Source organism: Lytechinus variegatus, chromosome 1 (genome assembly GCF_018143015.1).
Source record: "Lytechinus variegatus isolate NC3 chromosome 1, Lvar_3.0, whole genome shotgun sequence".
Classification (NCBI taxonomy): Eukaryota; Metazoa; Echinodermata; class Echinoidea; order Temnopleuroida; family Toxopneustidae; genus Lytechinus; species Lytechinus variegatus.
In genome coordinates, this window is record NC_054740.1 from 80,344,024 (window position 1) to 80,363,873 (window position 19,850).

Consider the following 19,850-nt stretch of genomic DNA (forward strand, 5'->3'; position numbering starts at 1 on the left):
AATTCTTCCGACAGGTATTGTCATTGCTGTTTGTTGCATGCTGCTATACTGGGCAACCCACCTGGTCCACCCAGTGGGTACTCTCAGGCACAGGATATTACTAACATATATTATTTTTTGCATTTTTTTAATGGCTGATTTCAATGACTGTCGTTTCATCTAGAAAATTCAGGCATTGTTGATTATTCAATAGAAAGAGATCATTTTTTCAACTTGCTACAAAAGTGACTCTTTCCTTTAAAGATAAATGACCACTGATAAAATTGCTGGAGTAAATGTTGAGTGTTTTCATGAATCATGTAAGATGCAAATTGTAGCCAAGTTGGTCAAAAGTAACTATGCATGTAAAGATTTCTTTAATAAGCATCAATCTGCTTGTGTTGCCAATATATGAAATAAGATGTACATGTTGCATTTATTAGAACCCAAGAGAAATAGAGCCAACCAGTGTGTAAAAATATATGAATTTTTGGTGATTTTCTTTTATGATGTAGGGTGGTCGTCATGTAGACTATGTTGCAGATCAAATAGTAACCCAGATTATACAGACAGTGAAGAAGAAGAACAAAGCAGGAATCAACATCAAACCTTTCCAGGTATTCTCATTTCTATCCCTCTCACACTTCCCCGTTTTCTTTATTTCATTTCTTATTGTTATACTGTCTAGTATTTTTACCATTTTAACCTTAATAAAAAAAAAACTTTCCCTGCAAATTTTTCAGTTATCTCTCCTAAACATATCCTTCTATTTGTCTATTAGTACATTTGTATGCATGGTTCTTTAAACAAAAGGTATGAAAACTTTGCCAGATAGAGCAACAACTATTTCTCTAGCCGTCTAATGATTATGACCTCATTACCCACTACTACTATACATTAATGATTATCAATAAAATAGTAATGCCTTCCATTGTATTTTGTCTGAGTTAAAAGTATGCGTGTCTCAACTCAACTGTCAGCTGAGAGCTGTATCCTATTGAAAATATTGGAGTTGAGTTCTGATCTTATTCTAAGTTTGGTGGTGTTTGGCTGGTTTAGTGGATGTCTTTAATTTGGTCCCAAGAGAAGATATTGTAGACCTTCGGGAATGCTCCTCAAGCAGAGTATCAAGCAAGTTGCCAGTTGCCATTTTGGATACTTGAAGTTGCCAACGCCATTCTCTTCAGCATTTTAGGAAAACGTTTTCACCTGAATTTTCATTTTATCAAGGTGAGTTTAAGGCAGTTTTACTGTCCAAGTAAGTAAACTGGTTTTGTCCCAATTTTAAACGGGTTGTCCGAGAGGGTGGTGATTCGCTGCTTCATTGCCAGTCAGTGCTCATCATCTTGTGTCTAACCTACCTTATTTCTTATTCTTGCTTTTTCCATGTCTTTGGCCAGCTAGATCCACAATATAAAAAATATTTTTTTTAATGGGGAAGATATCCACTCTCTTATTCTTATGCACATTTCTCTTTCTTTAGGTCCGTAGCCATATTTGGGTGTTTGTGAACTGCCTGATAGAGAACCCCACCTTTGACTCACAGACCAAGGAGACCATGACACTTCAGGTCAAGAAGTTTGGCTCCCACTGTAAACTCAGCGAGAAGTTCATCAAAGCGGTAAGATTATAAATCGTCACTTCTCTGTTCACTCTTTTCTTGCTTGTTTATTTTTTGTGTGTTTTTTTTTTTTTGGGGGGGGGAACCAGTAAGGAAATATCTTTTTCCCCTTTTTAAATATGTTTGGGAATATTTGTTTTCCCGATAAACTCACTTCTGGGGCCCATTTCATAAAGTGTGATAACTGTTGCAACTCTTTATGAAACAGGCACCTGTACAAAGTTGTAATCTTGAAGCATTGCATTTTTCATGACAGCTGTGAAATATACTCTTGACATAATAAATAATAGTTACATTTTTATAGCACTTATTACACTTTGTTTCTAAGCGCTTTACATTGCAATTAGTATTACATTGGCTTTCGCAACCTACCGGGTGCCCATTTAACACCTGGCTGGATAGTGGCAAAGTGTGGATTAATGCCTTGCCAAAGGATGCTAGGCCGTGGTGGGATTCAAACACACGACCCTCTGATTGCAAGGCGAATATATTGACATTGCGATGTCACACATGTTATTATTATAAAGATCTGTCTGTTCCTACTTCCAGGCTTCCAACTGTGGGATAGTAGAGAATATCTTGTCCTGGATGAAATTCAAGGCTCAGGTGAGAAAAAACCTTTGTTTATTAGATTGCTTGTAATTAATTGAAATATGTATTGATTTGTATTAGTTTGTTCCCAGTTGTGAGAGCAGTTTTACCATTTTAAAATTATGAAATGTTTTTTAAGAATTTAAAGTTGTTGAATGTTTGTTACATGTACATCATAGTTCTAGGATGAACAATATACCTTGGAAGTATGAATTTCACCAACTTGGTGGGTTGGCTGTTGGAATAGGAAATGAAGTATGAGATGGAGAAACAAGGAAAATTACAGATATTTTTGCTTTGAAGTTTGTTTCTAATGAGAAGCAAATAAAATTTCATTATTATCACAATTCCAATCCTGTGAAAAGATATGTGCACAAAATGCAACTCATATGAGTTTAATTTTGTTTCAATGTGTAAATGTTAAAATATTGTGAACAAATGATGATGTAAAGGGATCCTCTTTTGAGATTTTTTCTAAAAAAAGGGGGGGGGGGGTTTTAGTTCATTCCAAATAAGATTTTGAAATGGAAATCCTGATGTGCTGTCATTTCTTTGTACTGCCCACAGAGTCAGCTGGACAAGAAATGCCACACCTCCAAGCATTCCAAGATCAAGGGTGTCCCTAAGCTTGATGATGCCAACAGTGCAGGGGGCAGGAACTCATCTCTCTGTACACTCATCCTGACTGAGGGAGACTCTGCCAAGTCACTGGCTGTCAGCGGGTTGGGCGTGGTCGGGAGGGACCACTATGGGGTATTCCCCCTCAGGGGAAAGCTGTTGAATGTCAGGGAAGCCTCTCACAAGCAGGTAAGCAATGCATGCTGGGATATTGATGTTTAAAAGAAGGTTTTTTTTTCTGTCATATATATGGGTAATGTTGAAAGTGTTTGAATGTGATTAAGAAGTCATGGTCTGCAGTACTGGTAAAATGTGGCACTTGGAATATTCACCCAATCTCTATCTACCCACTAGCCCTACAGAGAGATATTAAGATGTGAGAAAACTCTTGAGATGTGACTTTTCAGAAGCCCTTGATTGAATCCTGTACAGCCAGCCTTTTTAAAAATATTTTTTTGTAGGTTTGAGCCTTTTTATTGGAATCAAAGACAGACCCCTGTAACCCTTTCCTGGCAACAGCTGGTCCCATGGAATATATTGACATTAAGCCACAGATGAAAACTTATCTTAAACATAATGCCAAACTGGTCATTATCAACATTATTCAAGACCAAAAGTTGTGAGGTATAGATGTTCTTAGAAACTATACAATTGTCACAGGAGTGACATCAGTGATCACCAGGAAGTTTTGCCTCTCTCTTATACTAGTATTTTAGCACTAGTCATGCAAAACTTTATTATCGGTATTTCACAAGCTGGTTATCTGTCTCTTTGCTAGATCATGGAGAATGCTGAAATCAACAATATCATCAAGATCCTGGGTCTTCAGTACAAGAACAAATATGATTCTGAAGAGTCTCTCAAGACCCTCCGCTACGGGAAACTGATGATCATGACTGATCAGGATCAGGATGGTTCTCATATCAAGGGTCTCCTAATCAACTTCATCCACAGCAACTGGCCACAACTTCTACAGAGGGACTTCTTAGAAGAATTCATCACACCCATTGTCAAGGTTTGTTGGTAGTAAGGGAAGGGGGGTTGGGCTGGGGGTGTTATGATGACTGATCAGGAATTTGGTGGTTCTCATATCAAGGGTCTCCTAATCGACTTCATCCACGGCAACTGTCCTCAACTTCTACAGAGGGACTTCTTAGAAGTATTCATCACACCCATCGTCAAGGTTTGTTGGTAGTAAGGGAAGGGGTGTTGGGCTGGGGGTGTTATGATGACTGATCAGGATTTAAGTGGTTCTCATATCAAGGGTCTCCTAATCAACTTCATCCACGGCAACTGGCCTCATCTCTTACATAGAGACTTCCTAGAGGAATTCATCACACTTATTGTTAAGGTATATTGGTAGCCTGGATGGATGGGGTTAAGGAAGACTGATCAAGACAATTTGATTCAGTCTGACGACATTTTTTGGTTCGATAAATGAACTTTTGATGCAAAGTCTATCAAATCATGCCACTTGATTAGAAAAAAACAAACAGTGAAAGACCTAACACACACCTTGCTCTTTGTCATTGCTTGGGTAGCTTTTGTCTTATTTAGAAAAAAATTATTGAAAAATAGTTTTCAGATGTGCAACATCATTAGAACTCTCAGATCAATGCCTTTTCAAGGAAATCGGCAACTTTGTGATTTTGAAACGTCAGTTATCAATGTTGATCCATTTCAGGTAAATGATTTTAGAAAAAAAATGCATCAATAAAATAAAAGAAAAGTATTGCTTTGCCACTTAAAAAAATAGAAACCATTCAAATACTGGTAATTCTTCAAGCAATTTATGATAGTTAATGGGTTATTGGATGGAGGCAATAGGGATTATGCCCAACTATTTTCCATCTGTCTTTTTATCATGTTTAGGTGAGCAAGGCTAATGAGACAACGCTATCCTTTTATTCCCTCCCTGAATTTGAGAGATGGAAGAACGAAACAGACAACTGGAAAACATGGAAGGTCAAATACTACAAAGGTTGGTTTGAATATTTTCACATGGTCTTATGTTGGGTATTGATATGGGTTGAATTTTTATATGGTCTAGTCCCTGACTCATCTAGAATATGAAGTTTATTTGCTGTATGAAACAACCTCCAAGCATGAATTGAGAAGAAGACTTCAGGATACAGTCTTTCTAATATACAATTACTTTATTTAAGAGATAAATGTTTGAAAAGCTTCTGTCTAGAAAAATAAATGACATTATAATATATTGATAATTATATTAGAATTTGATCAGTAGTGCATTTGAAATTTTCATAAAGGATCATTAATGAGAAAAAATTGAAATTTGTACTACAATTTTTAAAGATTCAAGTGTTAGAATTCATATTATTGAACAATTACCAATGCTCTAGCACATGCTTTAATGACTTATCATTATAATTCATGTAGTTTTCTTTGAATTTACTTCTGTGCTATTAAATTGCCACTGTAAACTTCATAAGACTGAATGATTCCTTCAGACTCTTGGATGATATTAAGATAATTTACATCTCAATATTGTTTTTAGGTTTGGGTACGAGTACCATGAAAGAAGCCAAGGAATACTTCTGTGACATGGATCGTCATCGGATCCCGTTTGAATACACTGGACCAGATGATGATGCTGCTATTGTTCTTGTAAGTCTTCTCTCATTGATGGTTGCAGCTTATCATTTATGAGTATCCCATGCATGCAGTTTGCATTCCATGCCACTTTCAGAATTAAAAGGTTCATTTCTGATTATTCTGGCAGTTCAAAATTCTTACAGTAAACACTAATCCATTGCATGCATCAGTCATATTATCCTAATTTATGGATATGGTTTCTTTTCTAATTTGATCTCGCTACTTGATTGATTTATATGTTGATGCAAGGTGTGTGTACACTGATTTTAATAGTTTTAAAACTTATTGTATTTTGCATGTTTTTTTTTCATTATGTTTTGTAGGCATTCAGTAAGAAGAAAGTGGAAGATCGCAAGGTATGGCTGAGTGAATGGCTAGAGGAAAGGAGAAGCAGGAAAGAAACAGGACTTGGAGAGGTAGGATAACCTTTATAAATGCAAATATAGATTTTTTGCTGGTTTTCAATTTGATTTAATTGAATTTTTTAAAGATATGGCACAATGTACAGGTCTTCACAGTAAAATAAAGTTGCTAGTACGTGATTGTAATATTGTTGGTCACACTAAAAATAGCTTAGTTGTAGGATGATGATGATCGTGATGTTGATGATTATGATGATGGTGATGATGGTGGTGATGATGATGATGATGGTGGTGGTGGTGGTGATGATGATGATGATGATGGTGGTGGTGGTGGTGGTGATAATGAAGGTGGTAATGATTTTGATGATTATGATGATGATTGTGATTTGATGTAGAATAATCAAAGACTGACAATTGCAATTATTATGAGTACAATTGTTACAATGATAATGGTGATGGAATTGACTATATGATGATTATTATCAAAAGTGTATTGAGAGTAATAAAAATGATGAAAATAATGCCAACAGCCATGATAAATACGTTAGAATATAGAAGACGATATGAATACACAAAAGTTCTTTTTTCATCTTGCTACAGCGCTACCTTTACCAGACAGATACTAAGAAAGTCAGTTATAATGAATTCATCAACAAGGAGCTGGTTCTTTTCTCTAATGCTGACAATGAGAGATCAATCCCATCCATGGTTGATGGTAAGTCAAGTTATCACACAAAATTTGTAATAGATTGGAAGTCAATTTTAGGTATCACAATCAATCATTGATCTATGAAAAACCTTGAACAATTATTCTAAATAATTGTAATTGTAAGTTATGTTATGAGTATTTCATTAAACATGTAATTGATTATCAATGTTATTATGAAATTATTATTAATGAACCGGTTTCATGGTATTTAAATCAAATTAAATTCTGAATCATTTTTTCCCACTACTGAATATATGACAGTTGTATTGTAGATTTTAACAAATGTTTAAATGCAAAGTGAAACGTCTGTAAAAATTTGATTAGGATTTAGGAATTCAGAACCAATTTATTAAAACACACCAGGAAAATTTTGGGGAAAATCATTTAGCACAAGAAATTTTGTTTTTAGAATCATGCATGACAATATGAACATCTTTATGAAGTAGCTCCCATCATAAGAAAAAATCTATCTGATGCACTGGTGCTATTCAACATCTATTCTAACTTTATTTTTGACAATAAAAGGTTTTAATTCTTCCCATGTGCTTCCATGTGATTTTCAGGTTTGAAGCCTGGTCAGCGTAAGGTACTGTATACATGCTTCAAGAAGTATGAGAAGAAAGAGATCAAAGTGGCCCAGATGGCTGGTGCTGTGGCTGAGCTTTCAGCTTATCATCATGGTGAGGTATGATAGCACATTCTTGAATATCCATTGAATATACTTTAGCCCAAATTCACATACAGTGAAACCTGTCTATAGTGACCACCAAAGGGAAACACAAAATGTGGCCTTTATAGACAGGTGGCTGCTATAGACAGGTTCTTATACACACAATCTGCCTCCATGGGAATCAGTTTTAGTGGTCACTATAGGCAGGTGGCCACTATAGACAGGTGGCCACTAACACAGGTTTGACTGTATATGTTCTGATTCAAAATGTTGCTTGAAACAGCGATTTACTTTTTGTGTCATCTGTCTTCATAATATGTTGGATCTGGCAAACTTTCCTTGTTTGGATCTGACATGTCCAACTTTACTGCTTCAGCTGGTCTCGGGTTGGGAGAATTAATATGTATGTGGTGAGTTCTCTGATCAATAGCCTTCATATGAGCAGCAAGATATCACACAAACCTGACAGAGTGTCTCAAAGTTGACACTCCTGACTCCTGTAACATTTATCATAGGTCTTTTGCTGTCCTTTGAGGACATCAATGAATTTAACAGTTGGCTGCTAGACTTTGTGATGCTCAACTTGAAACAGGCACAAGTTTGAATGAAATCATTGCCAGTATAGTGAAACATTGTTAACACATACTTTGGCTTCACACTTTGCATTCTATATACCGGTCATTGTCTAAGTTGTTCAGAACTATAAAAACGATGAGTTTTGTTTGACAGCCTCAGGTTATTTTTGCCAATAGATCAATGAACAATGAAATAGAAAGTTTTATTATTTTAGGGAAAAGGATCATAACGATTATTTCTTCAATAAATTTTGCCCTAGACATCTCTGATGAGCACCATTATCAACCTGGCGCAGAACTTTGTTGGTAGCAACAACCTGAATCTCCTGCAGCCCATTGGTCAGTTTGGTACCCGTCTTCATGGAGGAAAGGACGCTGCTAGCCCTCGTTATATTTTCACTCAACTCAGGTATGTATGATGAGTGAATGAAGATTCAAGGCAAATTCCATCCTGAAAATGAATTGTATGCATATCCAGTTATTTTAAGGGGGAGAGTTAAATCATCTGATTTTGTTTTTGACAGTCAGAGGCTACTCCATATGGTTGTCATTTTTTTCTTTCTAAAAAATCATTTTAAAAAATTCAAGTGAGATAAAAAAAGAATTGACTTCTCCTTTCACTTTTTCTGTAACTAAGAAATAAAAGACCTAATGGGACTTACGTGCATGTTTTGAAGTTTCACATGCTTATAATCTGTTCTGTAAATTAGTTAAGTGAAAAATTTCACTACTTTTCTGTCCTTTCTTGATATAAAAGAAAGCAATTCCTTTGTAAGTGGCATCACATCATGAATGATAACATGTAATTAGGATATTTGAAAGCTTAACAGTACTTTGATGTTGAAACTGTATTTATCTTTCCTTGCTATACCTTTCTTCACATTCAGTCCGTTAGCAAGGCTTGTCTTCCCCGCTCACGACGACTCCCTCCTCACCTACATGTTTGATGACAACCAGCGTATTGAGCCAGAGTTCTATGTTCCCATCATCCCAATGGTTCTTATCAACGGTAGTGAGGGTATCGGTACGGGATGGAGCACCAGGATAAGCAACTATGATATCAGAGAGGTGGTGGCCAACGTCAAAAGACTCCTTGCAGGAGAGGATCCTATTCCAATGGTAGGTTAACCCATAGGGTAAGGGTGAGATAAGGGTTGGCTTGACAAAGGGTTGAGTTTGAACCTTTATTTGTTTGTAAGAGGCAATTAGTATAGTGTTGAAGGCAAACTGTGTCACAGCCATCTTGAATACCATCAGCTTGAGACCTAGACTATGTAAATGGTAACTGTTTCTCTACCCAGAATGCAACATTCTGATCATGAAGTCTTGAAATATATGCCAATTTAAAAAAAACTTTATACAACATTATGTCTCCAAGTAGAAAACTGAATAGAGCACTCTTCTAAACATTCTGGTTTTCAGTTGAAGATTAAATGGTCAGCTTAATTTAAAATGAAATTCACAAAATATGTTATTTGTTGTCTTATGAGAACGCATGTACAATTTATGAAGACTTGAAGTCATTACATGGTACTGACCTCTTTGAAGGACACTTCTCATGTAAAGATGTGATCTCATTGAACAACTACCTCTGTCCTGTTTCTGACCTCAAGCCAATTTTACATGTGACTGTGTTTGAATTATTGAAGTTTGTATGAGTTAACCCCAATAAAAATGTATTATATAATAAAATAAGATGAAATGGTATGAGCTAAATGATAATTATTTACGTATGAAAATGGATATTTAATAATTCATCTGGTATTTGCTATATATCTCTTCAATATCTTTAAAACAATCATTTGATCATCCACCATCCTTCTCAGCTTCCATCCTACAAGAACTTCCGTGGAACCATCGAGGAGTTTGAGCCCAATCGTTTCGCGGTCAATGGAGAGATCGCAGTGACAGACAACAATTCAGTAGAGATCACAGAACTGCCCGTCAGGGTCTGGACCCAGAACTACAAGGAATCCGTCCTGGAGACCATGGTCTATGGGACAGAGAAGGTCAAGCCATCTATCACGTAGGTTGTCCTAAAACTATTACCCACTCTAAATCAATTCTAGGAATGGAAAGAGTTATATGATTCTTAATTGATGGGGAAAAAACAGTTAATCTTGCTCACAAAAAACATGTATTGTGGTGTTTTTACTGAGCTATTGGTTCACACTTCATTATAATTTTTATACCATTCTGATAGGACTGCAATTTCTATATAAACCAAGGGATGTTTCGCAAAGACTTAAGTGTGATTTTAGAGTCGCACCTAAATTTCTGTTGCTAGCGGAGTATACTGCATCACCGTATTGGTCAGATCATAAGCACGGGACGCGCGCTACCACCTATCCATCAAACCAAATTCGCATTTAATAACATGTGTATGTAAGCGTTTAAGCTTGACTCTTAACCCTAAATAGACTGGGCTATTTCGACGCCTAAGAAGACTGGGGGGGGGCTGATTCAGCCCCCCCTTATGATCTCGGCTGCTGATCGCGCGATCGCGACGAAAATTGGCACACGCGTTACCCATGGCATTATCTACAAAACTATAACATCAAATTCTGCAAAAATCTCATGTCTCGTTAATTATGCTAATTTATGCGTAAAATCATAAGTTTGCTCTAATTAATAAAATAATGCCCCTGAAATGCTAATTTTTGTTTCACATACTCTAGATAGGCATCTGATCAAATTAATTTTTAAAAAAATTCAAAATCACATTTATTTTCTTATGTATTCTATTGTTTTCTAAATTTCTTATGTATTTCTTTGTTTTTCGACTTTTTGTTTTTTATTGTTTTTTCAATGGAAATTATCGGGGACTTTATTTTGACAATAAAATTTGACCATAAAAAAATATAAAATAATTGATTTTAAGCAGTAAAAGGAAAAATAATGATACATTTATAAATTTTGGCTAAGAACACTATTTGCATTGGATTTGTACACAAATTCATGTTTTTGAGTAATTTTGGGTCTGCATGCACTTACGAAATGTTGCGTAATTTTGGAACCGCGTACCCGGGGGTCACAATTTTGGTCTCAAAAGTTGCGCGAGACTTGAAAGTAAATAGTCAGCGAGACACGCGGTCAAGAAATTTCGCACGGCGGATTTATCGCGAAAAATGTTGAGGGGGGGCTGAATCAGCCCCCCCCCCAGTCTTTTTAGGGTTAAGTAACACTTAACTCTTCAGTTGCTTGGGTGCCCATCTGAACTGCCTTACTGCCCTCGTAATTCCCTTATTACCAAGGGTGGTTCTGATGCTATTTTTCAAGAAACTTTCTTTGCCCTCCTAAGGAGTAAATGCAAGAGATACATGGCCCGGTTACTGAGAATCATGTCCATGACACCTACATTTTCGATGCTGTCGTCCGTCTCCTTATTTAAAAAAAATCAATGAATGCTTGTTTCCTTGCCACGTTCTTCAGGGACTACAAGGAGTACCATACAGACACCACGGTCAAGTTTGTAGTGAAGATGAATGAGGAAAGGTTGATGCGAGCAGAAGACGAAGGCCTTCATAAGATGTTCAAGCTACAGACGACATTCTCACATGCTAACATGGTAAGTCAGTAAAGGGTAACTCATGTTATGTCAAAGGAGGTAGAAACAGAGTAAATTGTTGTTCTGATGAACACAAAATGGAGATAAAAAGAGAAAAATTGTTTTCCTGGTAAAGACATAATTTATTTCTTCAGTGAATATATCATTAGTCATATAATCTTATACCCCTTCTATAGGAGAGTTGTTTGTATGAGTCATATTCTATTTAAAAAATGGTATCTATACTACATTAATTAAAAGCTTAAAATTTCAAAACAGTAATTCTTTATTGGATTTCATCAAACTTTCACCATTATTTTTTTATATTTTTTCTCGTGGCTGAATTTCCCCTTTAATGGCAAATTCACCATTTTTATAAATTCCTGAAAATGAAATATGACAGAAATTTTATCCCTAATCATTGTTGTTTCTTGGTTCCATTTCATCTTTTCAGGTGTTGTACGACAGTCATGGTTGTATTAAAAGGTATGAGAATGTTGAGGAGATCCTGAGAGAATTCTTTACCTTGCGTATGGAGCTGTATCACAAGCGAAAGGCCTACCTTGAAGGCATCTTGGAGGCGGAATCGAGCAAACTCAACAATCAGGCTCGATTTATCATGGAGAAGATAGATGGCAAGGTGGTGATAGGTGAGGCAATGACTAACAAGGCTGGTTTTGTAAAGATTTGTGTTTGATTTAAATCAGTTGCAACTATGGAAAGCCGTGCACTTATCCCTTTGTAAACAAGAAGGATGAAACTGATAGACCAAACAATAATAATAATGCACGAGTATTGTTTCATGTTTGCGAGGCATGATATAAAAGGGTGTTTTAAGTCAAGATGATGGTGTCATTGACCTTCCGTTGATGTGGTCAATAACACTCTTTTTGTAAGAGGTGGCCATGGGCTTGGGCTTGTTTGATAAAAACTTGTTATTCAAATCAACTTATTCTTGATCTTTTAAATACAAAAGAAAGACCAATTCTTGATTGAGCTCCATGGTGGAGCTAAACGTTTTGCGATCAAATGTGTTCTATATTTTGGATATCAATGTTAATGGTCAGTCCCCTGGCATAAACAGCCATAGGAACCTAGAGGAATAGCCATACAAAGGTGAGTGTGAAGTTTGATAAAAATATGTGTTTGATGACAGGACACAAATCCATTAGCCATCTAATCCACCAGATCCTGACATCTGTATATTCTTGTTTCTCCATTATCTTTACAGAGAACAAGTCCAAGACATCCATGATCAGTCAGCTGGCCTCTAGGGGGTATGACTCTGACCCTGTCAAGGCCTGGAAGGAAGCCCAGCAGAAGACTGCTGAGGAAGATGAGGATAGCTTTGACGATACCGCAAGTGATTCATCAGAGGCTGGCTCTGGACCCGATTACAACTACCTTCTTGGAATGTCCTTGTGGAGTCTGACAAAAGAGAAGAAGAATGAACTTCTCAAGCAGAGAGATGATAAGGTATGTTTTCTGAGAAGATTAAGAATTTATTGTTGGATTTTTCTTTTATACATCTGGGGTGGTATTCTGAAACTCTGTCATAACTTTTGTCATAAATTTTGTCATTTTTCTCTGAGATGTGACACCGCTATGATCGTCACAAATCGGTATTCTGAACATTGTCTTTTCCCTGTCATATCTCTCAAAGTTCCCACCCATCTTTTCGGAAGCAAACCAATCAAAATCATTGTTAGTTCCCAGTTGGAGCCCTTCTAGCCAATAGGAAAGCCCCGTGGCAGGTAGGGCGTATCCCCAAAACAGTTGCTGGCATCGCGCAACTACGCGTATATTGATGCGCTTAATTACAAAGAGAGACAGGGAGCTGTGAACAATTTTAAAGGAGAAGTAGAAAAGTAAGGAAAACAGAGAAAAAAAGGAGGAATAAATATGTAAGGCCTAACTAATTGTAGCATGAAAAAATAATTTTGAAAATTGTCATGGAAGATGAGTGAAACTAATACCACAATCTAATCTAAATAATATAATTATTTGCTTGACATTCAGTCGGCAGGGTATCGGGATATTTGGTACTAAAAGATATGACAAAATTTATGACTGCTACCCCCCTGTCATAACTTTTGTCATATCTTTTGCTTGTATAAAAGGATTACGCGCATTTAAAGCCGCGTATTTTTGCTGCGCGCTAAAGAGAAGAGACAAAATTTATGACAATTTTTGTGACAAAAGTTATGACATCCACCAGAATACCGATTTTGTCATATCTCTGAGATAAGATAAAATATGGAGAAAAGACAATGTTCAGAATACCGCCCCTGATTCTGAGTTAAGAGATCCTGATTGATGATCTGTGATAATATTTTTTGTTAATGCAATGGCCCCCCAAATATATCTTGTGTCTTAGTCTTGCATTACTGTACAGCAAGCCTTGAAATAAGCACCTGTAAGCCGGCTCACGGGCTTTTTACAGGAACCGGGGGCAATTTTCTGGAACCAGGGGCAATTTTAAAAAATATATATATAACGGTGAACCACACCACAAATTTGTTTATAGTAAGCGCAGCTCCTGCAATTTTTTAATTAGTACATGAATAGCATATGCTAAGTATTAGGCTTATTCAAATATTTAAGATATCAGATTTAAATGATTAAAAGTGTTTTGACACCCTCACTCCACATCCCCTTTACAACCACACACACAATCACATGGGCTTATTTATTTTTCGTCTTTAATGAACCATGAGAAATGAACCCCCCCCAAAAAAAAAAAATCTAAATAAATGAATAAAATTAAATTTAAAAAAAAGAGAGAGATGGAGAAAGATAGAATTCAGATCAAATAATAAATTTAGAAAAAAAAAAAAATTAAGTTTTTTTTTTATGGTTTGAATCACGGGAGTGGGTGAGTGTTTGTGTGTGATTGTGGCTGTGAGGTGCACTTGGATTGCATATAAATTATGTTAAAGATATTAAGAAACGAAATGAATAAATAACTCAGTCTATTCGAATTCCAGCACATAGCCACAGGCTATGTACATGTATTGTAGGTTCACATGCCTTAAGTTTTTCACAATTTATTTGAAAACGCAGATCTCCACAGAAAATGCCTTTCATTCTGGGAGAGTCTGAATTCGGTGAAAATGTATTCATTAATAACTTAAATATTCATCACAATGAAGAAATCATAAAGTTTTTTGACAGTTTTCAAAAATTAACGTGAAATCTAAACTCTATCTCAAACGGAAAATCACCATCACTTAGGCCATTATTACTGATAGAATTCTCACCCAGAGCTCTGGCAGACAACATGAGCTCAAAACTGGCTTGCTAACACCACACTCAAGTGCACGTGGCATCCTCCTCCTATTTTTTTTTTTTAGATGGAGCCTTGTTTGATTATTCATTGTCTGATATTTACCCCTCTCCAGGAAAGAAATTAAAAAGCTACAATTCACAACTATAAGCTAAGTTATTTTGGATTATTAAGGCTCCGTTTTGACAAGCAAGGTCGGCGACTGTGAGGATAAAAGACTCACACATCGTATGTGCTGTGAACAGGGATTTATCTCCTGTGCAATTCGAACTACTATATCACAGAATTGTGATATCCCAACTGGAACTGTGTGCATTAGAAATTGCACAAGGTGAAGTATGGAAAAACCGCTACCGGAAGAACGTGCGCACATGTATTACAGGGAAAAAAAAGACGGACGTAGCTCACTTTTTATGGTGCAGAAAAAAAGGCACTTGGCAATTTTAAACTGTATTTATCGTAAATTGAAAGTTATTTGATTTTGGCTTTACAGATATTTAAATTACATGTATGATATGGCTTCACTGCTCACTCATGGCGGGCGCAATTACCTGGAAAATATTTGCGCCCAGTTGTCAACATTTTGATGATTTTGGGGCTTCATGGGCGCAATTGATGGCGTTATGAGCGCGAATTTGCACTCAGCGCCCGCTTATTTCAAGGCTTGCTGTACAGTATATTGATATTGCTTCATATTTCTATTTCAGGTAGCGTATAGATGATATTAGTCTACTCTGATAAGTGCAAGTATTATTAGGGTGTCTAAAAACATATATTTCAATGAATACATTCAAACCTGTGTATAGTGGCCACCAAAGGGAAACAGCAATAGTTGCCACTATAGACAGGTTAGCGGGCATCATGCCATGTACTGTAGTTACTATGCCATGTAATGGACTAACAGTATCAGTATGTGTTTTTAAATTCAATGAGTTAAGTTTTATACGTAAATGTAATATTGCATACATGTATGCATGTATTTCAATCCAACATATACTTATGTTGATTTTACATATATAACCATCATTTTAGTGTAGTAGGTTTCACGGTACACCATGTATCTTTCTCGGGCAAGTGTTGGTCCTGAAAAGGACCATCCAATCTCTACATTTTGACAAGTGTGTTCTTGTCGTCTTGTGAAGAAGACTGGCCACTATAGACAGGGTCTACAAACACGAATTACCTGCTGGGAAATTTTAAGTAGCCACTATAAAGCAGGTGGCCACTAAAACCTTTTTCATTCTTTTTGATGAATGCATATTTTTTTTCGGTCTGACTAGATGTAATTTCTCACTTCCCAGCCACCAATAGGAAGTAATTGAAATATCAAGTATGATTTGTGGAGGATTTTATAACACTGCCCACTGTAAATTGTTGCAGGAGGAATCAGATTATTAAAGTTTTTATTAAATTGTAGAAGTTAAAGTGTGCTATTCAATTTAGATCTGACATATTTTACTATGCGCAGTCGGGAATCCATCTAGTTTGTTTTTACTTTGACCAGCTGGATATGGGTTCTGCTTTTTTCCTTTTTCATAATGAATGATGACATTGAATAGAGTTATTTGATATATATATATGCACATAAAACCTGGCTATAAAGACCAGCTGAAAAAAATCAGAGTGACCTTTAAAGACCAGTTTTCTCAGTGACAGTTCTCCAAAGATGAAAACCATGTGACTTAGCAGTATTATTCATTGATTGTATCTTCCTTATTTCTAGGCTGCTGAGCTGAGTGCTTTGAGGAGAAAGACTGCCAGTATGTTATGGACTGATGATCTAAATGCTTTCTCAGCAGAGCTTGATGTAAGTTACAAATGAAGCCATAGTATGACAGAATAAACTGTACTTCATTATATCATAACAAAATTTTCTTGTCCAAACGCCTTTGATCTTAAATGGTATTTGTTGATCCTATGCACATGTGTGAGGATGTTGATTGTAACCAAATTTATGAATTCATATATGAAGTAAAAAATATAACCTTCATATTTTTGAAGTATTACCTCACATCTTTCCCCCTTCCAACATAAAAAAAAATCATGCTGGACATTTATTTATGCTACTTTTTGTTTAGTCCCATATTCTCTTTGAGGAAAGTGAGTCAATGCCAATGCAGCAATCTCAAAATTTCACACAAGATGGCAACATTCAACTAATGTTACTTACCGATTGCTTTGAAACCTAGATCCCTGTTACATGAAAATCACAGGTTAGCTATCCGCTTTATCTGAAATGGAAAATTACACAAGGATACATTTCATATTATAATGAACCTCTCTGTGCATCCAATTCCTATTTTTCCTCCACGTTTTCTTAAGACATTGTAATTTAAGGGCATTACATCTTTCATATGAAGCACAAAGCAGAAACGAATAATTTCAGGAAAGTCCTGTACATATGGGGTCATATTTTCATACTTAAAAATTTGCCCACAAACTGTAATCAAGGAATTGTTTTACTTCAACATTTCCAGAGGGTAGAAGCCCAGGAGAGGGAAGATGCATCCTCAGGCGTGGCAGCGTTATCATCCAAGATGGCCAAGGGTAAAGGTAGCAAGATCAACAAACCACGCAAACAGAAGCTGCTCACAAGAGAAGAAACCAAGCCTTCACCGTACGGACGACGTGTAGTCCCACGTATAGATAATCTCATCAAGAAGCCATCTGGTGATGGAAGGAGAGGCAGGGTAAGTCTTTGAGTACATTGCCTCTCACCAAGTGCAAACTTCTCTTTTGTGTATTTGAATCCTCTTTGCTCCTCAGAAATATTGGTGCTAAGGTGGTCACATTTTTTTTTCCATTGAGTCTCAGGAATTTTACAAAGTATATTAAAACTGCAAATAAGAATACATGACAAGTAGGATATCATCCTTTTGATATTTTCAATTGCATATTATCATGTTCCGCTCGTATAGAACATTGAAGTGTTTGTGTATTGTCCTATAATGCAATCTCTCCATTCATAATTTTCTGTAACAGTTACATACTTTCATTTTAATGACTGACTGTATGGCACTTTAACTGATTACTTTTTCTATATATGACTTGTTATACTTTGTTTAGACTTTTAATTTGTCATTGAGCCTAGCTAGTAGCACCTTATGGAATACATGTATATTTTGTGATTCAATGTGTGTTATCTTTTCTCTATCTTTGATTCTAGAAACCCAAAGAAGTGGACATAAAGATTGAGGAAGGTTCTGAACTTTCTGGACTCCTGGATGATGACAAGGATTCAGTTGCACTGTCAGACAAACCAGCTGGAGCCAAGCCTAAAGCAAAGACGGGTATGCTTTCTCACAGCCTGGCTGGCTTCGTGCCACATAGAGCCATGCACCTTTGTAGTAGAATGACATTGTCACTTTCATCCAGCCCTACTTGTTTAGACTTTGTCCCCAGCCAATTCAATATATTCTCAAATTTCGTGTTTCCTGGAGCCAGACCGGACTTTTACATATACAGATTTCAGATACACCACACCTCAAAATGGTTGTACCCTTTCTATAACCAAGAAAACATGAAATTTCAGACAGTGTTTGATAATTCTACTCACATTGAGAAAAAACACTTGTGTGGTTACCAAAATAATGGACTTTCATTCAAATCTTCTACTCTCATTCATCACTTTAACTCAAATGTAGGAGCTTTGAGTAGGATTAGGTTACTCAGAAATGGCCAGTTAAGATGGAATATGTCTTTGCCTTCATCTAGACATTTGTTGCCAGCACATTCCTTTAAACCTATCTCCTTCAAAGATGTAAGCCACTGGAAACGATACAAATTGATAAGAAGGCTTAGAATTTTGATTAGTGCTTTGCCAAAGTAATCCCATTACCTCTAAAGAATTGATACAGCAATAGCTCCAACGAGAATGGCTGTTTTGTACTGCATTTTAGATTGTTCATCATTTTTGGTCGTTCATGCAATTTTTTTGGTATCAGTAATTCAATGTCATAAAACATTTGTGCAATATGTTGAGTTTTAGTAAGTGATTTTTGTTTTGCTCCCAAACAGCAGAACAATACAATGGTACCCACCCTCAATGTGACCCAAGACCCTAAACCTCCAACCCTTAGTCTTATTCAAGATGTAACAAAGATTATATATGTGATAGTCAGTTTCATGGTATAGTAGGATAAATATTTGTGACAGGTACAAATGAATCTTTTCCAGGTCCCCATTGCATAAAATTTACTATAATGGTAACTTTGCTTTCCAATGGTAACTACCATGGTAATACCTTCTGCCTTCTTGCCAAGCACATGGCATGTTAGAATGAACAAGGAAAATAATCTCATGTTATGCTGGGCCCTACTTGTAAAGTGGTTACCGTGGGTAAATGGTAAAGGTCAGTTCAAAGATCTTTGATAGAGATTTCAGCACTAGAGATATTTTGGATCCCCATCTGGTATTCTTTATTAACATATTTTATTCTTTGAAATTTGACTTTACTCCTAGGCAAAATAATTAGCTTATCATTAATTGAAAGGTGTAGAGTTTGTTAGCTGGTCCTTTGTTTCATTTGACAAAATCACAAATCAGCATTCCATAGAATCTGAAGAAGTAAGAATCAAGAATTTCAGTTTAAACACCATATTTGACATATGCGTGATTTTAGTGATATATTCATTGTGCTATTGCGTTCATCTTCAATAGATTGATATGAAGGGCCTTTGTGAATTTCTCTTGTTACTTATCAGTATTGGCAGCAATTAAACATTTAAAAACAGCAGCATAGACTGCATTTCAGGGTTTTAGCGTGACATGTCCTTGTATAGGATTACTTCCATGTCAGAGCCTTTTGCTGTATTCAAGACCAAATATGTAATGCAATGTTCAGTACTCTGTCTTCCGATTATGTTGCCCAAATTACCACTTTTGAAAACAAATCTTCATTTATATCATAGATTTGTTTGATATGACTTCTAGACCATTATGCAGCTGATAAATGAAACTGTATTTCAGAGAGGATTTGTCTTGTTGAATCAATGGATTAAATTACCTCTGAAATTATTAAAGCCAAATTTGTAGTTTAGTGTTTTCTATTAGTGTCTGTTTGTTTATTTGATTTTACGGATGTATCACAGATACATAGAGCTGTGACATTCCTGTCTCTAAAGGCAAGATCACACAGATTTCATACAATCAAATTCAGGAATTCTTTTCATTTTGGCACATTTCATGGTAAAGGAAGACAACTAGATTTGTTTTATTTCAAGGGGTACTGGTAGTATCATTCTAGGATATTGTTGGGAATAAGAAAAGAATCCCTT

The 19,850-nt window shown here is 36.1% G+C and overlaps 1 protein-coding gene across 1 annotated transcript in view; it reads left to right on the forward strand.

Annotated features, from left to right (window-relative positions):
- Window positions 1–19,850, forward strand: part of LOC121424691 (DNA topoisomerase 2-alpha-like) — a 41,795-nt gene that overhangs the window by 12,855 nt on the left and 9,090 nt on the right. Inside the window, exons 9-27 of the mRNA XM_041620441.1 lie at window positions 495–596; window positions 1,463–1,600; window positions 2,150–2,206; window positions 2,759–2,998; window positions 3,588–3,824; window positions 4,682–4,790; window positions 5,328–5,437; window positions 5,749–5,841; window positions 6,388–6,502; window positions 7,060–7,181; window positions 8,002–8,150; window positions 8,629–8,860; window positions 9,568–9,767; window positions 11,174–11,309; window positions 11,743–11,938; window positions 12,520–12,764; window positions 16,298–16,381; window positions 17,052–17,264; window positions 17,741–17,864. Of these exons, the coding sequence (XP_041476375.1) occupies window positions 495–596; window positions 1,463–1,600; window positions 2,150–2,206; window positions 2,759–2,998; window positions 3,588–3,824; window positions 4,682–4,790; window positions 5,328–5,437; window positions 5,749–5,841; window positions 6,388–6,502; window positions 7,060–7,181; window positions 8,002–8,150; window positions 8,629–8,860; window positions 9,568–9,767; window positions 11,174–11,309; window positions 11,743–11,938; window positions 12,520–12,764; window positions 16,298–16,381; window positions 17,052–17,264; window positions 17,741–17,864 (2,902 nt within the window). The remainder of the gene's footprint in view (window positions 1–494; window positions 597–1,462; window positions 1,601–2,149; window positions 2,207–2,758; window positions 2,999–3,587; window positions 3,825–4,681; window positions 4,791–5,327; window positions 5,438–5,748; window positions 5,842–6,387; window positions 6,503–7,059; window positions 7,182–8,001; window positions 8,151–8,628; window positions 8,861–9,567; window positions 9,768–11,173; window positions 11,310–11,742; window positions 11,939–12,519; window positions 12,765–16,297; window positions 16,382–17,051; window positions 17,265–17,740; window positions 17,865–19,850) is intronic.